Source organism: Bacillus rossius, chromosome 17 (assembly GCF_032445375.1).
Source record: "Bacillus rossius redtenbacheri isolate Brsri chromosome 17, Brsri_v3, whole genome shotgun sequence".
Classification (NCBI taxonomy): domain Eukaryota; kingdom Metazoa; phylum Arthropoda; class Insecta; order Phasmatodea; family Bacillidae; genus Bacillus; species Bacillus rossius.
In genome coordinates, this window is record NC_086344.1 from 38,516,362 (window position 1) to 38,539,150 (window position 22,789).

General features: G+C 35.4%; 2 protein-coding genes across 3 annotated transcripts in view; one reads left to right on the forward strand and one right to left on the reverse strand.

Annotated features, from left to right (window-relative positions):
• LOC134540827 (Y+L amino acid transporter 2) overlaps positions 1-4,784 on the forward strand; it is a 95,604-nt gene extending 90,820 nt beyond the window's left edge. Inside the window, exons 7-8 of the mRNA XM_063383794.1 lie at positions 577-669; positions 2,143-4,784. Of these exons, the coding sequence (XP_063239864.1) occupies positions 577-669; positions 2,143-2,222 (173 nt within the window). The 3' untranslated portion in view covers positions 2,223-4,784. The remainder of the gene's footprint in view (positions 1-576; positions 670-2,142) is intronic.
• An 11,704-nt stretch (positions 4,785-16,488) lies between these two features.
• LOC134540826 (protein argonaute-2) overlaps positions 16,489-22,789 on the reverse strand; it is a 59,391-nt gene continuing 53,090 nt past the window's right edge. Inside the window, exons 17-19 of one of the 2 annotated variants that reach the window (XM_063383793.1) lie at positions 20,127-20,326; positions 17,697-17,809; positions 16,489-16,579 (exon numbers count right to left, since the gene is read on the reverse strand). In XM_063383793.1, coding sequence (XP_063239863.1) covers positions 17,701-17,809; positions 20,127-20,326 — 309 coding nt within the window. In that variant the 3' untranslated portion in view covers positions 16,489-16,579; positions 17,697-17,700. Of the gene's footprint in view, positions 16,583-17,696; positions 17,810-20,126; positions 20,327-22,789 lie in introns of both variants that reach the window. The other variant, XM_063383792.1, reaches the window with a different exon arrangement.

The following is a 22,789-nucleotide window of genomic DNA, read 5'->3' on the forward strand; positions in this document are numbered from 1 at the left end:
TGTTGCAGCTCACTATTTTCATGTTACCTTGCAATGATTGATTGATAAGACAGCCAAAAAAAATACCAAAGGCACAGTTCAGGTATATGCTGTAGACTTTGTATGAAAATACCAGGGTGTAATTATCACAAGTGTTTGATAATCAATCTCTTTAAAACACTGGTCACACAGAGAAGATAAATCACAGGTTTATCGCATGTAGCAAGATTACATACAGACATGATCTAACGGAAAAATTCGCGGGTTCAATGACCTCCAGGATGGACTCCAACATCCTCTACACACTCGGGCAAATGCCAACTGTTCATTGGCTGCCGACTTGCGAGTCGTCTTGACCGGGTGGGCCTGTGATTCGACACTTCTACGAGTGATGGGTCTCTAATTGGCCCTCAGTCCTCCAGATTAACAGTGAAACCAATGACAGAAGCAGCACTGAGGTATGATTATTTTTGAATTTTAGCGTAGCACGAAATGGACCCGCAAATTTTTCAGGTCTCTAAGCGTTGTCAGTGTCGTAGTTGTTTGCGACTGTGTGTTGTCGCACAAGCGTGACGAGGGAACTCGTGGCTGTTGCAGTGATCGGGCTGGCCATCACTCTGTCCGGCGTGCCGGTGTACCTGCTGCTGGTGCGGTGGGAGGGCAAGCCCCGCTGCTACGACTCGGCTCAGAGTGAGTGCCAGACCTTGCTCGTCTGCGGTATCTGCACTGCTGTTAGCGCTGGCCTTGTTTCCGCGCGGTTTTTGACGTGACAGCGTCTAATAAATTGATGAACGCCGGCTGCACGCACGAAAAAGTGTCCCGTCACGCACATTGTACGCTTGCGCCGCATCTATCTCTCTTCCACTCGATTGGAACAACCATCGATTTGACTTTTTTCGAGGCACGTTAAACTTGGAAACACTCCCATTCGTTTCCTACTTTTCCCATCATCGTCCTATCCTTAACAGAATAACACAGATTGGAAGAAGTTAATTAGCAAACATGTATGAAATTTATAGTTAAAATGATCTGTTCGTTAACGTAATAAACATATTTGAATTAATGAGTGCAAATGAAAGTAAATTTATCAATTAAATTGTAGATTTCATTTCACTCCTTCTTTGTATCCATAGATATATAGTGATAATTCAATAAAAGTATGCAATCGTTTTGTTATGACGTCACGTTAAACTATCGTCCGTAAACCGACTTTACAGACAACCAATTTTTTAATGTAATGGAAGTTCGTTTGATCTGAAAAAAATGTATTTTGTAGAACTATTGTTACATTGTCATTTCATCATTTTTGAAGGTTGCTTCAAAACTTACAAATTATATTTATAGGAAGTATAATCTGCAATGTATAATTTCTGCTATTAGCGCTCCTTGTTTCGGTAAGATTATTAATGTAATGCAAGTTTGTTTCATCTGAAACATTGTATTTTGTAGAATTATTGTTACTGAAGTTACAATTATTATTATTATTACATTGTCATTTCATTATTTAAAGGTTGCTTCAAAAGTTACCAGTAGTATACTATTTTGTTATTCTCATAAATACACCCTCTAAAGTGTTGGGGCTGTCTCATGCAACTGAACTTTATATTTTCCATGACATCAGTCTCAGCAAAGGGGTGTTGCCCCGGTGCAGACGTGGCTGAACGCAACAATCCCGCGTGACTCATTGCACTTGTGAACATTCAGTCTGTGCTGAAGTGTAATCTCGGAGGTTCCCATTACCTAAACTCCTTGTGCACAACTGTGCCATAATGAACACCGAAAGCCAGGGAATTGGATAGTGAAAATATGAATTAAAGAATTGTTACAAAATTAAAATTACAGTACTGAATATGAATTATATTCCCTGATTGATAACACAACTCTTGTTACCTTATTTTTTTTAATATTAAATTTACCAACTAATTGTAATACAAAGATCCAAGATGGTTTAATTCAGAGCAATTATAATAAGTCAGCATTAATTTGGATTTGGAACATTTGTAATGAAATAATAGAATTCATTAACTTTGTTTATAATGGTACTCAATGAGCATTTTGGTGTTATCTATGCCGTGTTGACACGTTTTTCAATACCATCTCTTATTATTCCTATCCATTTTATTCACGAACCTTAAAACAAGATGTCTCGTGGCTTGTTCGCAGGGAAGCTGACGTCCGTGGTCCAGAAGCTACTGCAGGTGGTGAGCCCGGACGAGGGCAGCCCCGCGACTGGTTCGACCTGAAGCACTTTGGCCAACCCCGCAGACGAGCTGCGCTCGGTGTACGTTGCTTGCATTCCACGTGTTGTCGGCGGCTTCTGTGTCCACCCTGTACGCTCGGGCGTGCCGCTTCGTCGTTTGCAATGTGTCCCCCCCCCTCCCTCTTTGAGGGTTATTGGTTGTTTCCAGCCGCGCTGAATGACGGTGCAAGATGCTTTCGTACACAAATATGTCAGAAAAAATTCCCCTGGTTTTTCCCTGACCAAAACTACAAATTTTTTAAAATAAATAATTGACCTATTTTGCAATTTTCTGAAAGGAATTAAAAAACATTCTGTTACAAGATGGCATAAATAATTAATGTGAACTCAACTGGTAGAGTAAACAGTATAGCACGAAGGGTTGCTGGGGGTAGTATTAAGAATAATTTTGGTTTTTGCACAGGAATTGAAATAAATTTGTAATATAACCAAATTTTTTTATTCTTCTGTGAAATGAGTTCCTAATTGAGACAAGATGGCCAGTTTCATTTATTAAAAAAGATAGCATGATACTTAGTGTGTCATTTTGACTAATATAATGATCATGGTATTTGTACGTAGCAACATAAAAAAAATGGTGTCAATAGTAACAGTTAGTTGCAAGATTGACAAAAGTAATTTCTTTTTTATTAAGATAACCAGTTGGGTTATAAGCATACATAATGTATTGATCTATTGATCATTGCATTCATCACCCCTTTATGTACGTCCCTTGAAACAGCCTGTATTAAAAATCAATGACTGCTGTACAATCTGACTGTAATTTAGAGCCGCTGGAAACCTTTTAGTTAACGTCCTTACAACCTTTGTCGACTGTCGTCCATTCATGGAGACTGCTAAGTTTCCTCATTGCCATAACTGAATCTCAAATGTTTGCTATTTTTTATGAAATTTTGTATTTAATTTTAAAGTGCTAGTTTAGTTAGGAGTAATTATTTTTATATTGTCATAGTACATATTTAAAGAGGACCAAAAGTGTAACTCGTGACAATCATATGTCTTAGGACGTTTCTATTTATTCTCTTTCAAATGTGACGATGTTTATAACTAGTTTGTAGATGAAATGTTTGTGCTTTTGTTAGTTAGGCACATGAAATATTAATTTCACTTTCATCCAAACACTGTTTTGGAATAATCTAAGTACCGTGATTGAATGTATAAATTAGTTTTTCAGGGGATCTCTATTACAACTAACATTCACCTATGCTGAAATATTATGAATAGAATGTGATACTTGGGCAAGTCTAAAGCTACTTGTTAGGACCTACTCCCATACATAAGGTTTATTTTTTCTTCTTCCATCATGTGTGTGTAATTTGTTACTTAAAATCAAATGGTTCTTCAACATCAATCTTATTTAGTGGAAATACTACAAATTAAATTTTTTTAAGTTTTCTAGATTCTGCGATATCTGAATATCGCTGACTGGACCTAACCTTCAATAGGATGTTATTTCATTTTGCTTACCTGACCAAACTTCCTCATTTGTGTTGGAAAAAAAAAAATCTGTTAAGAATCATTCAATGTTTGTAATCAAAGACTGTTTAGAGAACCTGAACAGTAATTCAGAAGCTAGTTAACTATTCCAATGAAACAGTATATTACACTGGACCATCATCATACAGACTAGAACAATGTTAAAAGTTGTGTGTAATCAATGCATTACATTTCCAAAGCCTCGCTTTGCTTTTTCTTCTTTCATATTGCCTTTGGCTTAGCGACTTTAGTTATACCGTCCATAACACGATTCTGGGAAGTTGTTACACAAGGATGCAGTTATTGTCTTGTGCTACGGACTGTCATGATTGTCAAACAGGAATCGGAATTAAAATAGCACTAGTGTATATAGGTTTTATGAAACTGTCAAAATATAATTTTTTAATATAGTCGAGCTCAAGATATTTAAAATTGCAATAGTTGTCTGATGTGTCGTTCATTTACTTGTCACTACTATTTTGTAAGGGCTATTGATCTATTACGGTAGTTCATCTCGAATGACGTCACCAGGTATTTAATAAAACCACACACAAAGTGTTCATATGGTATTTTACGTTTAGTAAATGCCCATCCTTTGTGAGCTAGAATGTAATGTGATTTTGGTATAGTTCCATAACCAAATACTGAGAACATGAACTTTTTTTTATATACATATTACCAACAATGTTCCTTGGAATATAAGCAACACACTACAGCCATGACTGAAATTGTTTAATAAGATTGACCACTCACAAGTTTCATGTATGGATGCGAAAACGAAAATCTGTCTTAGTTCTTGTGGTACATGTTCAGACAGTGATGAGTAGTTTTGCTTGCTGGTAATGTAATTGTATGCAGTGTGAATCTGGTAGAGCTTCCACGATCGTGACAATAATTGTGGTACTTAGTTTCATAGCCTTTACGCTTACTCGCCGCTGCAAATACTTGTGGAGGATACTTTGATATAACTTATTGCTTTGTCATTTGAAGATTCTTGTGTTTTTATTTTTATAAATGTTGTACGTCTGCATATAAAATTACCTGTGGCATTAAAGATTTAATTAAGCTACTGATAGTATTTTATTTGGGATGGGTCCCAACACTTCATTGAATAATTATGGTGTTATTTCCCCTGGGATAGCAGAGGATTGACTTCCTTCACTGCCCTGTAGTTAGATACTTCATGTGTGGCAACAGTGACTGAAGTGATTTTATTCATAACATCGTTGTAACTATTAAATAATTTACTGTGCGGCTCCAGGAGGATCCACGAAACTTGAAAATTGCTCAAGATATCAGTGTGATGATTGGGGGAGGAGGTGATAAGTATAGTTCCATTTCCAAATGTATTTGTTGCAGATGGAAAACAGGAACATAGTGTTTATTAAGGCCTGGAACTCCTGGTGAAGATTCTTGAAAGCACCCAAGGGGTTTACATTACACCTTTATCTTAATTTCTCCATCCTCCATCATATAATGTTAGGAACACTAGGTGGGCACATTAATAAGCTGTATGCTTGTGTCTAAAAATCACTTTAATTCGGGTTTTGTTGCAAGTGCCAACTGAGTGGTTGTATATTTAGGAGATCAGAACCAATGATTTAAAATTATTATTCTCTTGGTCAGTTCTGACAAGAAAGTTCGCACAATCACAATATCAGATAACCTTATATTTTTATTACAATGAACGAAAATATCAAACTGCTTCTCCAGGTTACAATGACGTTGGCAGTAAGCATACAAACACTTCATGAACGTGAAGATCACTCAGGAGTGAACGAAGCACATTTCATGAACATACAGTGGGCACAAAATATTTCTTCGCTACAGCTAATAAAATTACAATGTTACAATGAAACTGCAGGCGTGTGAGGAATGTTTGAACAAGGCCTGGACAGTTGCGTAATAGAGAGACCGAGTTACGAAGCACAATGGTCTGGTTCTCACTGTAAAAGAGAAACTTCTGCACAGCGAGTTGGCAGGACTCGACATTCGAAGTTCAGTTCTTGGAAAATGCATTCTCATTCCTGCACACGGGTACTCAGAACTTCGTTTTTACAGGCAGTCCTGAGCAATTGCTATATTAATACAAATAACAGATGTTTGGTGTACCCCACCAAAGCAGTGAAACATATAACCGATAAATTAGTGAGCATTGTGGCTTAGCAGTGATCCAATACATACACAATACCTAGTTTTTTTTTGTCCGAAAATGATGTTCCTTGAATTTAAAAGATTACTTTTTTATAATTTACAATAATTTTGTTTAAATGCTGCTTAATCCCATCAGATAAAAGGAAGTTGCTAACAAGATTCAACTCAAATAAATGATTTCTATTCAGAAACATCAACAGTGAGAATAATCGATATTTCACAGGAGTGACGGTAGCTTTCATTCACATGTTGTGTTTGCAGAACAGGCAAAAAGATGGCTACAGATAATGCAAATTGCACAACCAGTGAAATTATAAGTACTCCCCCCCAAATTCTTCTAGAACTTTATTTTTAAATTTTTACTACACATATTATTTTACAAATTCCTCAAAGCTTATTTTCACACCATTGACGGAAATATTTTTGATTGAACACACATCTTTTAATGTAGGATACTCACAGAAGAAGAAACAAAATTTTTGGGGTGTTCAAGATATTTCAAATCATTGTCGGCCCACGCAAGGGGAACATATTTATATACAAGGCTGCTAACATCACTGTATATGAAAATTAATAAAAACAAACAAATGTTTCTGACATGGCAGTGTCATCATCAACCGATTATTATTTTTATTAATACCACTTCCTTACAAATATTTTCTTGTATGGGGAATCGTGACTGTCTGCTCAAAAGGAATAACTAGTGTTAATTTCCCTAAGTTGTAGATGTATATGATAAAAATAATATTAAAACTAGTTAAAGTGGAACATGTGCAGTTTGGACATTTGGGCCATCATAAGTTATCCTAATCTTGCCTGTTAAGCTTCAAAGAACTCGTCAAAATTTTGATTCAAAATACAATCTCCGATTAATAACTTGCGATAAATTCACAATGAACTTAGGCACTGTGACAAAACCATTCAACATCACTTCGATATGTGGCACAATCAGCAATTTAAATAACACTGCACCGAACACATTGAACTTACATGTAAGAACCAAACCAATATGCTCCTCATTAACTCATGGCGTAACTTAAATTACAAGAAGGTTAACTTATAAATTAACCACTCTAAGCAACATTTTTTATTAAATAACAAAACCTGAAAGACTGCCTGGTTCCTATGAAAACCCACTTCCGCCGCCTTGCGACATACCGTCCATGTCGTGTGATCATCGGGATTGTGATTACGTGCGACACAGGAGGAAAACTGCTCGCAAATACATACAATGATAAACAACAATGTGATAATACATACACAACCTCTAAGATAAAAAAAAACCATTAAATTATTTTTATTTGCATTTGGACAGCGTTCACTTATAAGAGAGCTTTAAAATCAAACATGTAACAAAGTTCAATTTTTATGGAATCCCTTTTAACACGAACAAAGGAGATACAGGGTGTTTATTGGATTTAAAACATAATAATCAGCAAATATTTTCTTCCATTTTTTCAAATAACCAACTGTGGCAGATACCACAAATTGTTTATTTCACAAGATCTCTCACCTCCCGGCAAATGCAGTGCTTTCTTTAAAATGTCCTTTGTTCTAACTATGCCATAACTAAATAAGATTATGTTTTTTGTAGTTTGAATTTGAATAAAATCAAAATTCCTGATGATGCTGGGACTTAAAACCAGTGGACACCCTGCAATGGTGTCGTAAGTGTTATGCTACGAACTACGTTGAGTTTCTGCTGGCAGTGCGAGGCATAATACATCTAGTCGAGAGACCGGGTGGTCCGTGTATCACCAAGTTCACAACCGCAGGTGATAGCAGATGCCTACATGTGTCGGCACTCCTTATCACGTGAACTGATTACCATCGATGAATGAGGCGGAACAAAGCCATGTCACACCGACCAAAACAACATTCACGTTGGTCATCGAACTGAGGTAAACTTAAGTTATTATAGAAATTTCACCAAGCAAACAGTTTCTGATCAATATCAATACATAATTGAGGAATTCCAGGAAATTTTTATACAAATGCTAGTATTTTTGGGCATTATTCATGGTTGCTTTCTTCATTCAAAGGTTTTAAGAATATTTGTTCTTTTTTCCTTAAGTTAAGATTTTTTGAAACAAAAATATTTTATAATGATTTTAGATAAATTATGTTTATAAATTGCCATAGAGAGTTTACAGTAAACGCAGTAATTCTAAAACTAATGAAATTCTCTCACAGTTAAATTATCAAGATAATTTTTGGAAGATAACATTAACTTAAGAATATCCTGGGGAGGAAAAAGGACTTGCATGTCTCCAGAAATCCTCGATTAGTCTGATGTTTGTTTCAATTGTTCTGACGACGTAACTAAACATTTCAGCCTATGCGGGAACCCCAGAACTCGCAAACATTTCATAAGTAATAATATGAGTATAGTATTTCCCTCACACACTGTTCGAGATAAGGCAAGACTTCCTTGGCAGATGCCACAAGGAACATTTGGAAAAATTTCCGTAGCATGCATTTCAGTTGATCCCTTGATCCTGCACATAACAATTCATGATTGCAGAGTTTTTGCTTGGCCACTATATTTTGACATCTCATACTATTACACGAGTAATATGTATTGGTATTCTCCAAAAGTGTGTAATAATGTTTCAATTTACAGGGTAGCTGTATTTGGAGATGAGAAATCGATCTAGCTAGGCGTACAATCAAAATTTAAAGTCAGTAAAAAAAAATTCCCACAGATCTGGAAGTTTAGATATAAAGAAAACGTGTGTGTCACCTTAACCGTACAGTAACACAAATAAAACATGCCTTCATCTGGCACAATTGTGTATGTACATTAATATTTGTTTATTGTTAGAGTTTTAGTTGAATGACAGAAGCAGGTAATGGTAATATCATCAATAGGTTTTTATTTAACTAACTGTGTATATCACTGAATCTAAAGGATGTCCACGAAGAAGAGTAAATTTTGGAGAGTGTGAAAGTGAAAATTTGCATGTTAATTTACCTAACGGTGACAATGTTAAACCTGCCTTTAAGAATAAGATAAGACATTACATCCTTTCTAAACAAGAAACATGGCCAGCGAATCACTCTACACGCACTGTTAAAAAATTCTGAATTTGTAGGCTCAGAAATATCTTACATTTTGAATGTTTTACGAGAACGTAACCAATAAACGGAGAAGTGCCACACCAAAACCTGGGACTGCTGTGAGTTTCGAGAAACATATTTGTCATAGCATGAATAACAATCAACAATCATTTTGGCGACCTACACTAACTTGGACCACCACAATTTTCAAACTAATAAACTTAAAAGCATTTTCTCTAGCATCCTTCAATGTAGACAGAACAATACTTGGCCTTAGCATTTGCAGTTTTATTGCTGGAAGATGAATTTTGAATGAAAATTAGAACGGCCAAAAGTACTTTTTTTAGATCCTGATGGTGCGATCAATGAGAGAATAAACAATCCTCTCAATTTTACCAAAAAATATTTATGCTCATGTTTTGTATGTCAATAACGTTTTTTAAATGCAGCTTTATATATTTTTTATGCACACGATAGCTTAGGTAATTATAATTCTCAGCAAAGTTTGATCATGCACATGTTACTGAATTAGAACAGCCAGCTTCGCGTACCACAGGATCAACGGATATACATTGGATAATACGTGATACGGAAAATTTCCAAACACAACAGAAGAATATACTTATTTTTAACAATACTTATTGATACCCGATACAAACGTTAGGTAGCCCGGTGCCACACGAATCTGTGTTTGTTTTGTTTACTTATGCCGTGGTGCAGCACCTGTCAGACATATCTTACGGCAAGAGTAACTTGGTGGATACAACCACGTGTGCCATGAAGCTGCCTCACATATGTACATTTCACCTCGAACATAATAGCTTTAAGCCAACTGCGAGAAAATGAACTGCAACTAGAGCGAAGATGACGTTGCCGAGTACGTCCCAGACAGATTAAAACACCAGACTACAGCAGGATATCTAGTGTACGTATACGTAAATGTTTAAGTAGTTACAATTCGGAGGAAAGTTGGTTGCTGCCGCTGATTTGATTTCAGACTTTTATTTTTAAAAATTTTGTAACTTACCCCACCTGCTGTGAAGCGAGGAACATGCTTATGTAATAACTACTTTGGCTCTGAGGCATTTACTGAACATTTGCTTCTCTGTGGTTGTTTATTATGTAACAAACACCTCCCATGCTTTGTCTGAAAACCTTTCCAAAAAACAACTAGTCACTACCGAAGGACAAGGATAATTTTTATTTCAGCCTACAACTGCAAACTATTTTTTTCTAATAAAAACAGCATTATTTAAAATGCAGGTTAAATAAACCCTAAAATAAAAAAAAAGTCTTCTGGTACGAATAATAAAGTATTACAAGCCTATTTAACCAGTCGTGCATCTAAATGGATACTTCATTTCCGCGCAAGAAACATTGAGGATATGACTATGCACGTTGCCGTTAAACATTCGAGTCCATCCTCGTTCGATTTCCCTGAAGAAAGGAATAGGTAATTTCAGAACAATGATTACACAGAGGGGGGAAAAAATGTTACAATCTCGCTACCAACTACACACAATCCTTTGGGCGAGGAGCCATGCCTTAGAAGGATTTGATACAAGTAATTGCGATGGCTCAGAAACAGACAGGCTCGACTGACCGGACAGAACCCACGGCGGCTGCACATTCGGGACTTTGGCACAGAAACACAAGAAGTGGACAGTGAAAGGTTATTTCCTTCACGTGCGCGACTGACTTAATCATACTATGCATTAAGAGTACGGCTTATTGGGTTTATTCAGTTAATAATCACAAAAAATGTTTAAAACTGCGCTCAAACGACCATACCTGTGCAGGACACACTACCAAAGGACTGCCACAGTGATCTCGAAGGGCAACGAAGGCCAAGACAACATGCGGAGTCCACTTTCTGTAGCAATGATGGTGTGCCACGTCTAGCCAACGAAGTTTACTGCCCGCAACAACGAGGTTCCTAGTTCAATCTCTTGGCGGACCATCCTCCGAACAAATCAAGTACAACTCTGCCACCGAAACTGGCAGGACTCACAACATTGCTGACTTGAATAATACAGCGGGAAATACAATTAAAAAAAAAAATCTTTACATGCTAAAAAATAGATATGTAGTATATATGGCAGCATTTTAAGCCTGTGATTATACACACTTCATATAAAAACAACATACATAAATATAAAAAAAACCTGACATTTAAGTTAAAATTGGATTTTAAATACACTAGAACTTTAAGTATGCCAAACAGAAAAATATTCTCTATGCTAGATGAAAAAAAGGAAAAGAATTTCAACTACAATATTAGTACAAAACTGAGTTTCTGTAAAGTAAGTAGTAGTTTTAAAGACTGAAACATAACAATAAAAAATAATTCCAAAACAATTTCTAATTACATTTTCCTGTTCCTCAAACTCAGTAATTGGCACTCTTTAAAAAAAAAAAAAAAAAATGTAAATACACAAAACACCTATAGAAATGACAAAATACATAGTTCATTTTCTTTCTAAATGAAAGAATGACCCATAAAACTATAAGTTGCACATTACAGAACTTCATACAATCACAATGACATTACCCTTGAGGCTAGCAAATTAAAATTTTTTCCCCAAATACAACAGGGTTGCTTCAAGGAATATGTACATGTTTATACCAGAAAGTATAAGTAATTATAACGACACTTTCAACTCAATAGTTCGTTCTCCTCCGCGGTCCTTCATGAACCAGATTAGTAGCATTCTGTTTAAATCAATAAAATTCATACTCTGCACCCGACTTACATCTAATAAAAATGCAAATATCTTGAGAAATACTGATACATATGGCTATTTATACTGTAATTACATTGGACAATTAATATTTAATCAACGCAAAGAAATTACACGATAAATGTTAATGATTTTAAATGAATGAAACTCCACACTTTAACTGTGTGACAGATTTGCTACTGTTACTAGTGAAAGATACAATTATTTAAAACAATGACATTTTCTAATAATGTAAATGTTTTAAAGTGTTAGGTCGTTTCAGATTCTTGAATTGGCTGTTTCCGTTGATTCCAATGGTTTTGAAATAATATCTGTGTGAATCATTCCCTATAAATAAAGCTTGATTTTTGAAGTATTTTCTCATGGTATAAAAGACAATTTTCTTACGATTAATAGTGCGTTTTCCAATTAGTCTGGTTAATCGTGCAAACAGGGTATTTGCTTATTTGAGTATTTTGCCAATTTAATCAGTAATATTCTATTCAATTATTTTGTTCAATCAGAAAAGGAGTTATCTAATTAATTTGAATTTTTTCAATTAATACCTATGGTTTCTAATTTTATAGTTTGCCAACTTAACTTTTTTATACACTTTCCAGCAAAATTTTGTAACTTCATGAGTGTTATTATGGAATTATTTACTATTATTATCATTATAATTTTTTATTTTGGCAATTTTGTTAGCTTTTTCGTCACAGTAAAAATATATAGCAAATTAGTGTAACATAAATTAAAGGCCTGTTGGTTTCTAAAGTTATATATATTAAGGGTAAAATTGTATGTATTAATAGGTCGGGGGCTTAACTTTTTTAACTTACTATACAGGCAATTTTCTTAAGTGGGAATTTTTCTGTTACTTATTAGTTTTGATGACATATTTAGGGAGTTAAATAAATATAATTTACAATATTAATTTTTAAAAGCCTTGACACACATTACGTACCCAACAGGTAATATATAAAAAAAATTGCCCTATATTTGTATTGATTTGTATCTGTTGTTACAGTACAACCCCAATTATACATTCACCCTTTTACGTTCTCCAGATATTTGCACCATTTTATTTTGGTCCCATTTTAACATCATTTGGTGCCATGCAATAAATCCGTGTTGATTATAACACGCCTGCAATCTGCTTTCCGCGATTTACACTGTTTGTGAGATAACACTTTCTTGTGAAATACCAAATCCAAAATGCTGTTGGGAATGCTAGCACTGTAGCTCCTGGATTGTTCCATGCGCTCTTCCATTAAATACTGTACTGACAGGCTACAAACACTGGCCTAATAACGAGAGTCTTTGAGAAAATATCAGCATGCGACGCTAGCTCTACAGTTGACAGAAATTCAGACTGTCCATCAGTAACTTACACATACCGTTATGTCCTTTAAAAAATAACATGGTCAGATGTCAATATGCGTACAATTTGTCTTTTACTGTAACTGAATTTTTATCTGTACACATTTTATCAAGATGGAAAACATTTTCAACTGATAAACTTAACCTGTAAATGTCATTGTATGAAACTAAATATACTGTATGAATGGTTAAATATATTCTATACAGAATGTAAATATAGGGCTTAAAATGTTATTCTATTTTGATAAGCTTTCAGCCACACCTAATAATTGTGTGTATATCATAGTATGGTATTTTAAGGTAATATAATATCTCTCTGAGCAAGAAATAATTTTTTATACATTTCCCTTATTTTACATTTTCAGACACCCTCTGATTAGTGTAAAAAAGGGGTTGTACTGTATTATACGAAAATGAATAAACCTAATCTTTTGTACCAGTGTGTTCAAAACAGAAAGGTATGGAATCAGAAACGAATCCAAACTGAAAAATGTAATAAGCAAGTTTTTGGAATAGAACTAACACATGTAAAAAAAATCACTTTCAGCCAGGCCTAGGTAGATTTCAAAGAACCTCTTATTTCTGAAAATGTTTCGGAAACATCTATAAACTCCTGAAACATTTTAAGAATTTAATGTACATAACATCCTATATGTTTGCCTTGATTAAAAATTTTGTCATATTCCATGCAGCGAAATTAATTTGAATGTTTTTAACCCAATGCATCCAGCTCTTAATTTTTTTTAACGAATTTCATATTATGTATTATAAACTTTTGATTTGACAATGGTTTTGGGGTCTAAGGACCATGTCTTGAAAAACAGTATAAAAATTTTCCGGAACTTGCACCATGGTAACGGCTACAATAGGTAGCATTTCTTTGAAATCTACTAGGAAAAAAAAAAGGAATTGCCATTGGATTCTCACACATTTATACGAAAATATTGCCAAGGCGAAACTTCCCACGTAATTTCTGCACAACTGTTTTAAACCCACCGAAAAGAAAATGTACTTCCTGAAACTATGGGAGGGACAAATGCACAAGGCTTTTCTGAAAATACGTTAAATGATGCATAGTTGTTATTCCACTACATTAACCCAAGGTTTTAGCGGACTTCAGACTAGTCATTAAATGTTCAACATCAACAAAGCCATCCCTGGCAATGAACACAACGTGGGCCACAACGAAATCTCACAACACACAAAAAACATTTCACTCACTGCTCATGAAATAAAGGTATTGAACTCATAATCCCATGCGACAGAAGTCAAGAGATAAAAATTACAGCTAAACATTAATTAATCAAATACATTTTCTAACAATATTTTTTTTTCATTTCCCTGGTCTCACACAACTGGAAATTCATTTTCCAATATTGCAGCTCTGCCGAACACAATTAACTTTGACAAACAGTAATCGTAATGCCTCTATGATACAAAAAAAAATTACACGTAGAAACAAACAATTGTATACATGTAATTACACACACCATTTAGGTAATAAACAATATAAATATTATTACACACAACAATCATCGGTGATCGCTGTTACGCTGTGCTGAAGTGTACTCTGTCCAAAACTACATTTGATTCACAGTAATATTGCCGTCCACGTATAACAGGGTGTCTACAGATAAAACAAATGTGCATTATGTTTTTGATACACCAGGAAATAATGGTGTGATTTTTTTTTAAAAGTTTACTTAATATGATGTGTGGTAGCATTTGGAAATTCCAAAGTAAAAAATTGTGAAAAAGTCCGAGATCACAAACAGTGGAGCTTCAAGTACGCAGGAAGCGATCGGTCAAGTCTACCAACCAAGCAAAAATCCAGTGCACCACACTGACTACGGAACTACGAAAACAATTTTCTCACACTCAATTCAGTTACTGACTATTGAAATAACCGCAGTTACTAAATGTAAGATGCACTTCTTTTATAGTCGTTAGTTTCAGCATAAAATATTATCTTCGTTTCAATTTAAAAGTTATAAACAAAAGTGCCAAAGAGTCGAAAAATGGAAGATGACATTAACTGTATGATGCACTCGTTCTTCAGTTTAAAAAAAAAAAAAAAAAAACACAACAATCACCTTATTTAAGGAATGGCCATAATAAATTTTAAAGCTTACATTTTTATCAGAATAAAAAAAAACCATCGAGTAGAAATAATCACCCCCTTTTAATTGGTAATGGTGAGATTAATTCCCCTTCAATTGAAGCTAGAAATGTAAAGCAATTTTGTGTAAATTGAAGAAGTATGAAATTTGCTTTACTTGGAGCAATTTATTTTAAGATATGCATTAATAACTGTTTCAATCAATAGGCATAACCTGGCTCGTCTGGCGCACCACTATAAAAAATAAAGAACCCTCAAAAAAATGCAAGAACGCATGGTTCAAAGCTTCACTCTTGGCACCTTAACAAAGACCAGCGGCCAATGATAACTTCAAAGCTTAACCATCACTAAACAATCAAAGTTAAACATGTAAAAAGTCTCCAAAAATGCAATAAAAATAATTCAATCCATATGCTCCAATTCAGTCACCAAGAGAAAGAAATTTTTTCCATCACAGAGATTTTTTTTCCCTTCACACTACACTTGTGTGCACTAGAATCCTGGCAATATACATATTAGATCTCATATACACTATTTACAAAATAGCATCAATTTATCAAATTCATTTGTATCGATACAGATAGTTTTGCACTTAAGACTGCCAAAAGCACCTTTTTATCAATGACTCAATTGCACACACTACTACTCTTATCTGTTATATAATCTATCAATTACATAGCAGGATGAAATTAATGTTAACAATAATCTATTCCTATTGAGACAACTCGCAGATAAAGGGAATAATATACCCCTATTATTTATTAATTCGAAGTAAGTCGCAAAGCGAGGCACTATTTTAACTTACAAGGATAAGAACTCTCAAAAATGCTGGGGTAAAATACAAAAAAAAAAAAAATAATTTTCAATTTAATTGCTGCTTGGATATTTACATTACTTGTAGACACCCTCTTATAAAAAACTATACTTTTTTACATATCAAGGGTGATTAAGTAATTAAATAACTTATGCCGATAGCATGAGCACGGGATAAAAAATATAAACCTTTCATAAAAAAAAATGTGTTAACCGTCGGTGAAAGTTTTAGTATTAAATTTAAAGCTTCAATTCATCTCTGTAAAACAAACGAGACTATTCAAGAATTGCTTGAATACTTTCTCCCGGGCACGGGTGTAAAAACTTTTACGATTATTGTCAATGATGACAGAACACGGGAGTCGCGTCGCATCCACGGATCCCGGCAAAGCCGTGTCTGGCACCGAGCATCAGTTTGCGCGGCGGGGCGCGGAAACACTCCCGATTGTCGCGGATCGTGGGCCGAGACGGATGGAGGCGAGAAGCGTCCCGCCGTGTCGGTGCAGATCTCTGAAGGTGTGGCTGCCGTGCCTGGCGCGCGAGCCTCGGCGACGACGCGCCACGTCGACTCCCCGACCGAAGCGGAAGTGTCTGCGACGCGAAGCCACCATGTCTTGACTGCTGCAGGGGAAAAAAAATCGTTTCGTTTGCATTATGAAAGCGAAACGTTCATTACCTCGACCATAAAGTTTGTTTGACACACACACAAAGATAAAAATATTTTGCCACTAACATTGGATGAGAGGGGAAATCTTAATGATCACATATACATCATTAACATAGTGGTTACGTATTGTCAGACGATGGTATGATAGCGTCATTCCATGTCAAATCAGAACAGTTTTAATTTAACCTCAACCTGACCCTCTTAAGATTTTAATAATGATTACAAATGAGACCAATCTGAGCTTACTAACATAAAATGTTCTCAAATGACAAAATATTTTTTAAAAGGTCAGAAACATGAATTTTTAAAAAAAAAAAAAAAAAAAAAAAATGAAATTTAAGAGGGTCAGGTAGCATGTGCGCTGATTTGATGTGTAATCACTCAAATAATGGATTTACCCAGGTATACACTGATAGATTCTTCAATGACATGATTTGATTTGGATTTATTTTCTGAATCGTAAATCCTTTTCACGAGAGAATAAGGGTGTTTTAATTTTACACCTTACCAACTTAAAAACTTTCCCTGGCTAAATTTAAAAAAAAAAAAAAAGGTTGACCCCCCAATTATACAAATCAAAGATCCAATAAAGATTATTTACTTTTCTTTATCATTGTGCAGAATCACAAAAACAACAATAATTTGTACAACAAACAATTATATATAGATATGTTCTTTGTTTCAACGAATTTCTTCCGGAGGACCATAAATATATTAAGAGTCTGATCTAGTGAACGACAACGAAAAGACAGCCAAATAAAATAAAAACGACACGACTGCACGCGGCCCGCCATCTTGCCGAACTGTTTATACGACACGCAAAAGGGGCACAAGTAGCACTTCACACAAGGACATAAGTCACAAAGTCCGAACTCTCTCTCTCTATGTATATATATAGAGAGAGAATTTTCATGCCCAAATTTCTGTGAGACTTAAAAGTGCTCAACTAAAATTTTATGTCATTCATTGATTAGGTTACACCATTTTACAGTGTATACACATGGACACGGAAAACAATCCCAGTTGCTCGCACAGAGGCGTGGGTGGACGGCAGGTGGCGACACTCACGCGCTCAAGCGAAGTACATGACCTTCTTGGTGTCTGCGTGGACGGTGATGGCGCGCGCCATGGCCCCCGGGGTGCGGTCCTCGCTGCACGCCGATTGGTGCGAGCCCTCTCCGCTGCAACACACCCCCCGTCGTCCTCGCAACGCCCGTGCCACCCTGTGGTCCGTGTCGGAGCACCGCGCAACACAACACACCATACAGCACCGAGATCCACGTTGTGGCGTAGCCAGGATTTGTGTATGGGGGGGTGTTAAGAAGCATGTCTCCCCCCCCCCCCCCCCGTATAAAAAGCGGGGGGGTCCTCCCCCGGGAAAAAATTTGGATTTTAAGGTGTAAAAAAAGTGCTATTTTAGCAGTTTTCGGCACTTAAATTTAAATATTGTAATGGTAATTTTTTTTTATTAATTTTTAATATGAAATTTGTTTGAGTGATGAATAAGAAATTAATTAAAGATTTGGTGCTAAGAGGAGGGGGGGAGGGGTTTTGAACCCCTAACAACCCCCCCCCCGGCTTCGCCCCTGCGTGGAACTAAGTTTATCCAAAACATATTAAAAAAAAAGGCGTGTGTGTGTGCATGCGCCATCTTTCAATGTTTGAAATTCAGAGGATGCCATTTCTCAAAAAAGAATGGATCAGAAAAATTAATTTAATTACTTTATAGTGTGCATCAATAACTGAATCACATGTTTACACTGCCCATGCTCTCTCTTTATTTTTATGGTTATAAATATATATATATCTGTTTTAAACTAATTTAATACAAATTATTTCATCATAAAATTAAATGCAGAATATTGATTTAACTACTATATTGGTGGAGTAAGTGCTACATAAAAGCTTTTTCAAATGAAATAATAACACAAAAATCTTATTTTTATTTTAAAAAAAAATTGGACTAAACATAAAATCTTGTCCATACGAATGGAAGCAAATGATTGGTGGAAAAATTCACTTGCAATGGTTTCAACGGTCATGTGCAGTACAAATCATTTCGTTATCTTTTGGAAAAAAGGACATTTTTAAAAATTAACAATAAATAGAGTATATAACTTTAAAGATAAAATTATTATTTTTTTTACACAAACACTCAATGGTATATGCAGTAAGCATAAGTTATAAAGGGAAATATTAACATAGGGATGTATGAAAGTGATCAAGGGAATAATTTTGTGAACTTAATAAGAGGGAAAACTTATGTGGGAAAGTCTTTAAGTGGGTTCTACTGTAATTTGAATTTCTGTGCTTTGTGGTGTATTAACTTGAATTTTGGTGTTATATGGCATATTGACATCTGACATGATTTCCTTTGTTATTTTGGTTTTATCGCAATTCATCATATAATCTTAACCCTAACTATAGTGTAGTGAATCCACAAAATAACAAGTGGCTCTGATCACACCGCGTCTACAAATACCTGGTGAACCAATTTCCTAACTTTTCAGTACCTTTTACTAGATCTTACCATTTTTTTTATAACACTGGGTTTTATTTTTTATATATATATAGACACACACAAAAAAAAAAAGCAAACATAACATAAAATAGAACTACCATTCAAAGTAACATGCTAATTTTTTATGTTACAGTGCTAGAACCTTCTCAGCGATATTAAGGATTGCAGGCTTTCACCGTCATTGCTTGGTCTCTTGAGCTGTAGCCACGTCGCAGGCAAAGATCATGCTGATGTTTCAGGGGACCTTGCATTCGCCATCTTCAAGGTAGTAGTAGGCCACTGCTAACCTGACGGAAGTCGCCTGCACAAGGTCCACCGAAACGTAAGCAAAATTTACACCTTCGACGTGGCTTAATACCCGGAAGCCAAGGAAATTCTCTTTTCGATAGATAATAATTTCCTCATGTTCCAAGAGAACTGTCTCAAAACTATTTTAACCCTTTCCCGCCTGGCGGGACTCGTAAGTCCCACAATGTCTGAAGCCCCATAGAAACAGCGTGTGCGTGTTTGAGACCACGCGCTGCCTGTCGGGACCTCCGGGTCCCTGCGTAGCTCCGCCCTGCCAGTTGTCGAAGAAGTTCGATCGACAGCCGAGAGGTTGCAGCGCTGCACCAGCCTGGAGCGCCGCTGGACGTACGATGAATGCCCGTCAGGACTTAAAAAGTCCCAATCATTAAAAAATATATATATTAAATATAAATGAAAAAAAAAATTTGGAAGAAATTATGGTCTGCTTTTATGCCTACTTAAATATAAAAATTACAAAAATTCAATTTTTTTTTTTTTTACATTTCTAGGCAGGAAAGGGTTAAGCAAAGTGCGTGGCTGTGTGAACTGAAGCGAGGCCTCGAAAGACTGATCTTTCAGCGCTGCAACCCCGAAGCAAAGAATTTCCTTTTCGATCGATAGTTCCCTGGTGATTTGAGAGAACTGTTTCAAGCCGAGCGCGTGGCTGTGTGACTCGAGGGTTGCCGCACCTGTCGTGCTCCTTCTCGACGAGGTGGTAGCGGGCGCGGAAGGCCACCAGGTGGGCGTAGTAGGCGGGCGCCGGGATGGACACGGAGCGCGTGCAGCGCACGTACGTGTGGCACAGCTGGTACGTCAGGCACTGCAGCTCGTCCGAGTCGAAGTGGTTGTCGTCCCACAGCACGTGGTAGTGGCTGGGGCGGCTCGTCCCCTGCGGACACCGGCCCGCGGCGGCTACTGACCTGACCCACAGTCACTACACACTTCTGCGAAACAACGTTTCCCAAGTGGAACCTCTTTGCCGAGGGGGGCCACGACTTCTGAGCATTACCAATATTCAGATTACACGAGGGGAATTTTTAAGTATGTGGCGAGGGGTCGTTACCACAACGCTGAAATACCGTTAACGCCGAACGTCAAAAATTGACCACCAAGCCGACAGCTAGAAAACTGCTGTGTACCACAACGCCAAAATAACAAAAGAATGAATTTGTGTGTGTGTTTCTTAAATGTACCTTAACGCCGAAATACCACAATCAAACCTAACCTAGCGTAATATAACCTAACCTGACCTAACCTTTGTGGCAGTCCTGCAATGACATTTTTAGGCGATAGTGTATTTCGGCGTTGTGGTACACAGCAGTTTTCTAGCTGTCGACGTTGTGGTCAATTTGGCATTTCAGCATTGTGGTGAGTCGGCAGGTTTTCTTGGCCTACTCCCGTTACTCCTGCCCAGACATTCCTACAATGCTTACCTTGTTACTCCAATCAAGATTTCATTGCTTTATTTCTACTTTCTCAAGCAATTTTCTTTTTTAAAAATTTGAGAATTCAGGGATACTATTTTTTGTTAAAAATTATGTTTATTTATAAATATAGCGTATTTAAACAAATATGGCACTTACTTCGTCAGAATTGTAGTTTTGACAGTAACACACATTAACAGTGTTTTATATTAAATATTAAGTTATTTTTTATTTGGATATTCTTTTTAGTATTGTAAATGTTTGTACCAGCATTCGCGGTTATACAATAAATGCTAATTAATATTTTTGGTTTTTTGAGTTAAGACTTATTTTTTTTTACTATTTTTATTTTTAGGTGAAATTGAAATATTTATTAATCTTTTGTTTTGATTCTTTGAAATTTAAAGTTTAAACTAGGATTAGATACCCTATTATTTTATATGTTAAATTTGACCAGGGTAGTATTAGATATGTTCTTTAAACCTAAAGAATTTAGTGGTGTTTCAGTCTTTTTTAGAGGAATTTGTCCCTTGATCGATAGTCCTCGTTTGATCTTTCTTAATTTGTTTAATTAGTATGTATACCGCCGTTATAAGTTTATTTTTTAAGAATTTAATTTACTTAATATTTTATTTCAGGTCAAGGTGCAGCTAATAATTAAGTGGTGATGAATTACAATATTATTTGAATATATGGATTTGAATGATAATATATTTAATGAAGGTGGATAATAGTAAATTTAACACTAATAAAATATTTTTGTTTATTAAATTTAATAAATTTAACACTAATAAATTTTGTTTTTAATTATGTCACACAAATAAAGCAACTAACATTTGTATTTTTGAAAAATATACCAACCCAAGTCATGTAAAATTAGTTACCTGCTTAAAGGCTCAAGATAAAAGTAAAATTAATTTTATTCATTTACATTCAATCTATACAGTTTGGTACAAACTTTGTCCTAAATAAATGACATTCATTAAATTTCATGACTTGAAAAACTAAATATAGGTGATTTGATTTCTCATAATATGTTCATTAATTCCATGACAAGTTGCACTTCAGTGCTATACAGCCATAAAGTTGTTTGATGTGTAAATTATCTTTTCAAGACGTTTTCAAATGTCTTTATGTGTTTGTCTTCATCGCTGCTAAGCAGGGCTAGTTGGCATCATTCATGTTTGGTTATGTTGATTTCATATTGAGCATGCGCACATAGATGAATATCGATAGCTCGCCGCTTGCATACAATACGCATGCTCTATCTAGTGCCATATTAACTACATTTTGATAGCCCACTCTATTTTGTGGTTTTTGTTTTTCTATTTAAAGTCAAACAAAATGCTCTTGGTTGCATGACTTAATAAATTTAAACTATTTTGCATGCTTTTGTATACTCAACCTTTTACATAAACGTACTTTCCACGAATAGGTTTTGTTTTTAAGAATAACTTTAACGAACAAAAAATGTTTAATTCTGAATATAAGTTACATCTCTACTAATTGTGTTATGTATTATTGTCTTGTGTTGTGGACTGTGGTTTTTTTATTTGTAGTTTTGGAAAAATTATTTTGTGTATGTTTTCTGATCTTTGGCTACGAAGACTGTTGGCGGACAGATTTTTTTTTTTGCCATTATATAACATTTAATTATAGTGTCTGAACTTACTGTTATTCTATTTGCTTTGTTTTTTCTGTGCTGTGAAACTATACCAAACAATTAATTAGTGTGTTTGTCGAGAATTAAACTTTTATTTTATTATTATTATTATTTTTAAATAAAACAAACACGTGTGTCTACTTAGTCTAAACTTTATATCACACATAAACTTATGTTCAAATATTTAATTACTGTCTCATTGACTATTAGAAAGGATGAAAAAAAAACATGTATTTTGAAAAAAACATAAAACCTTGCTGTATTT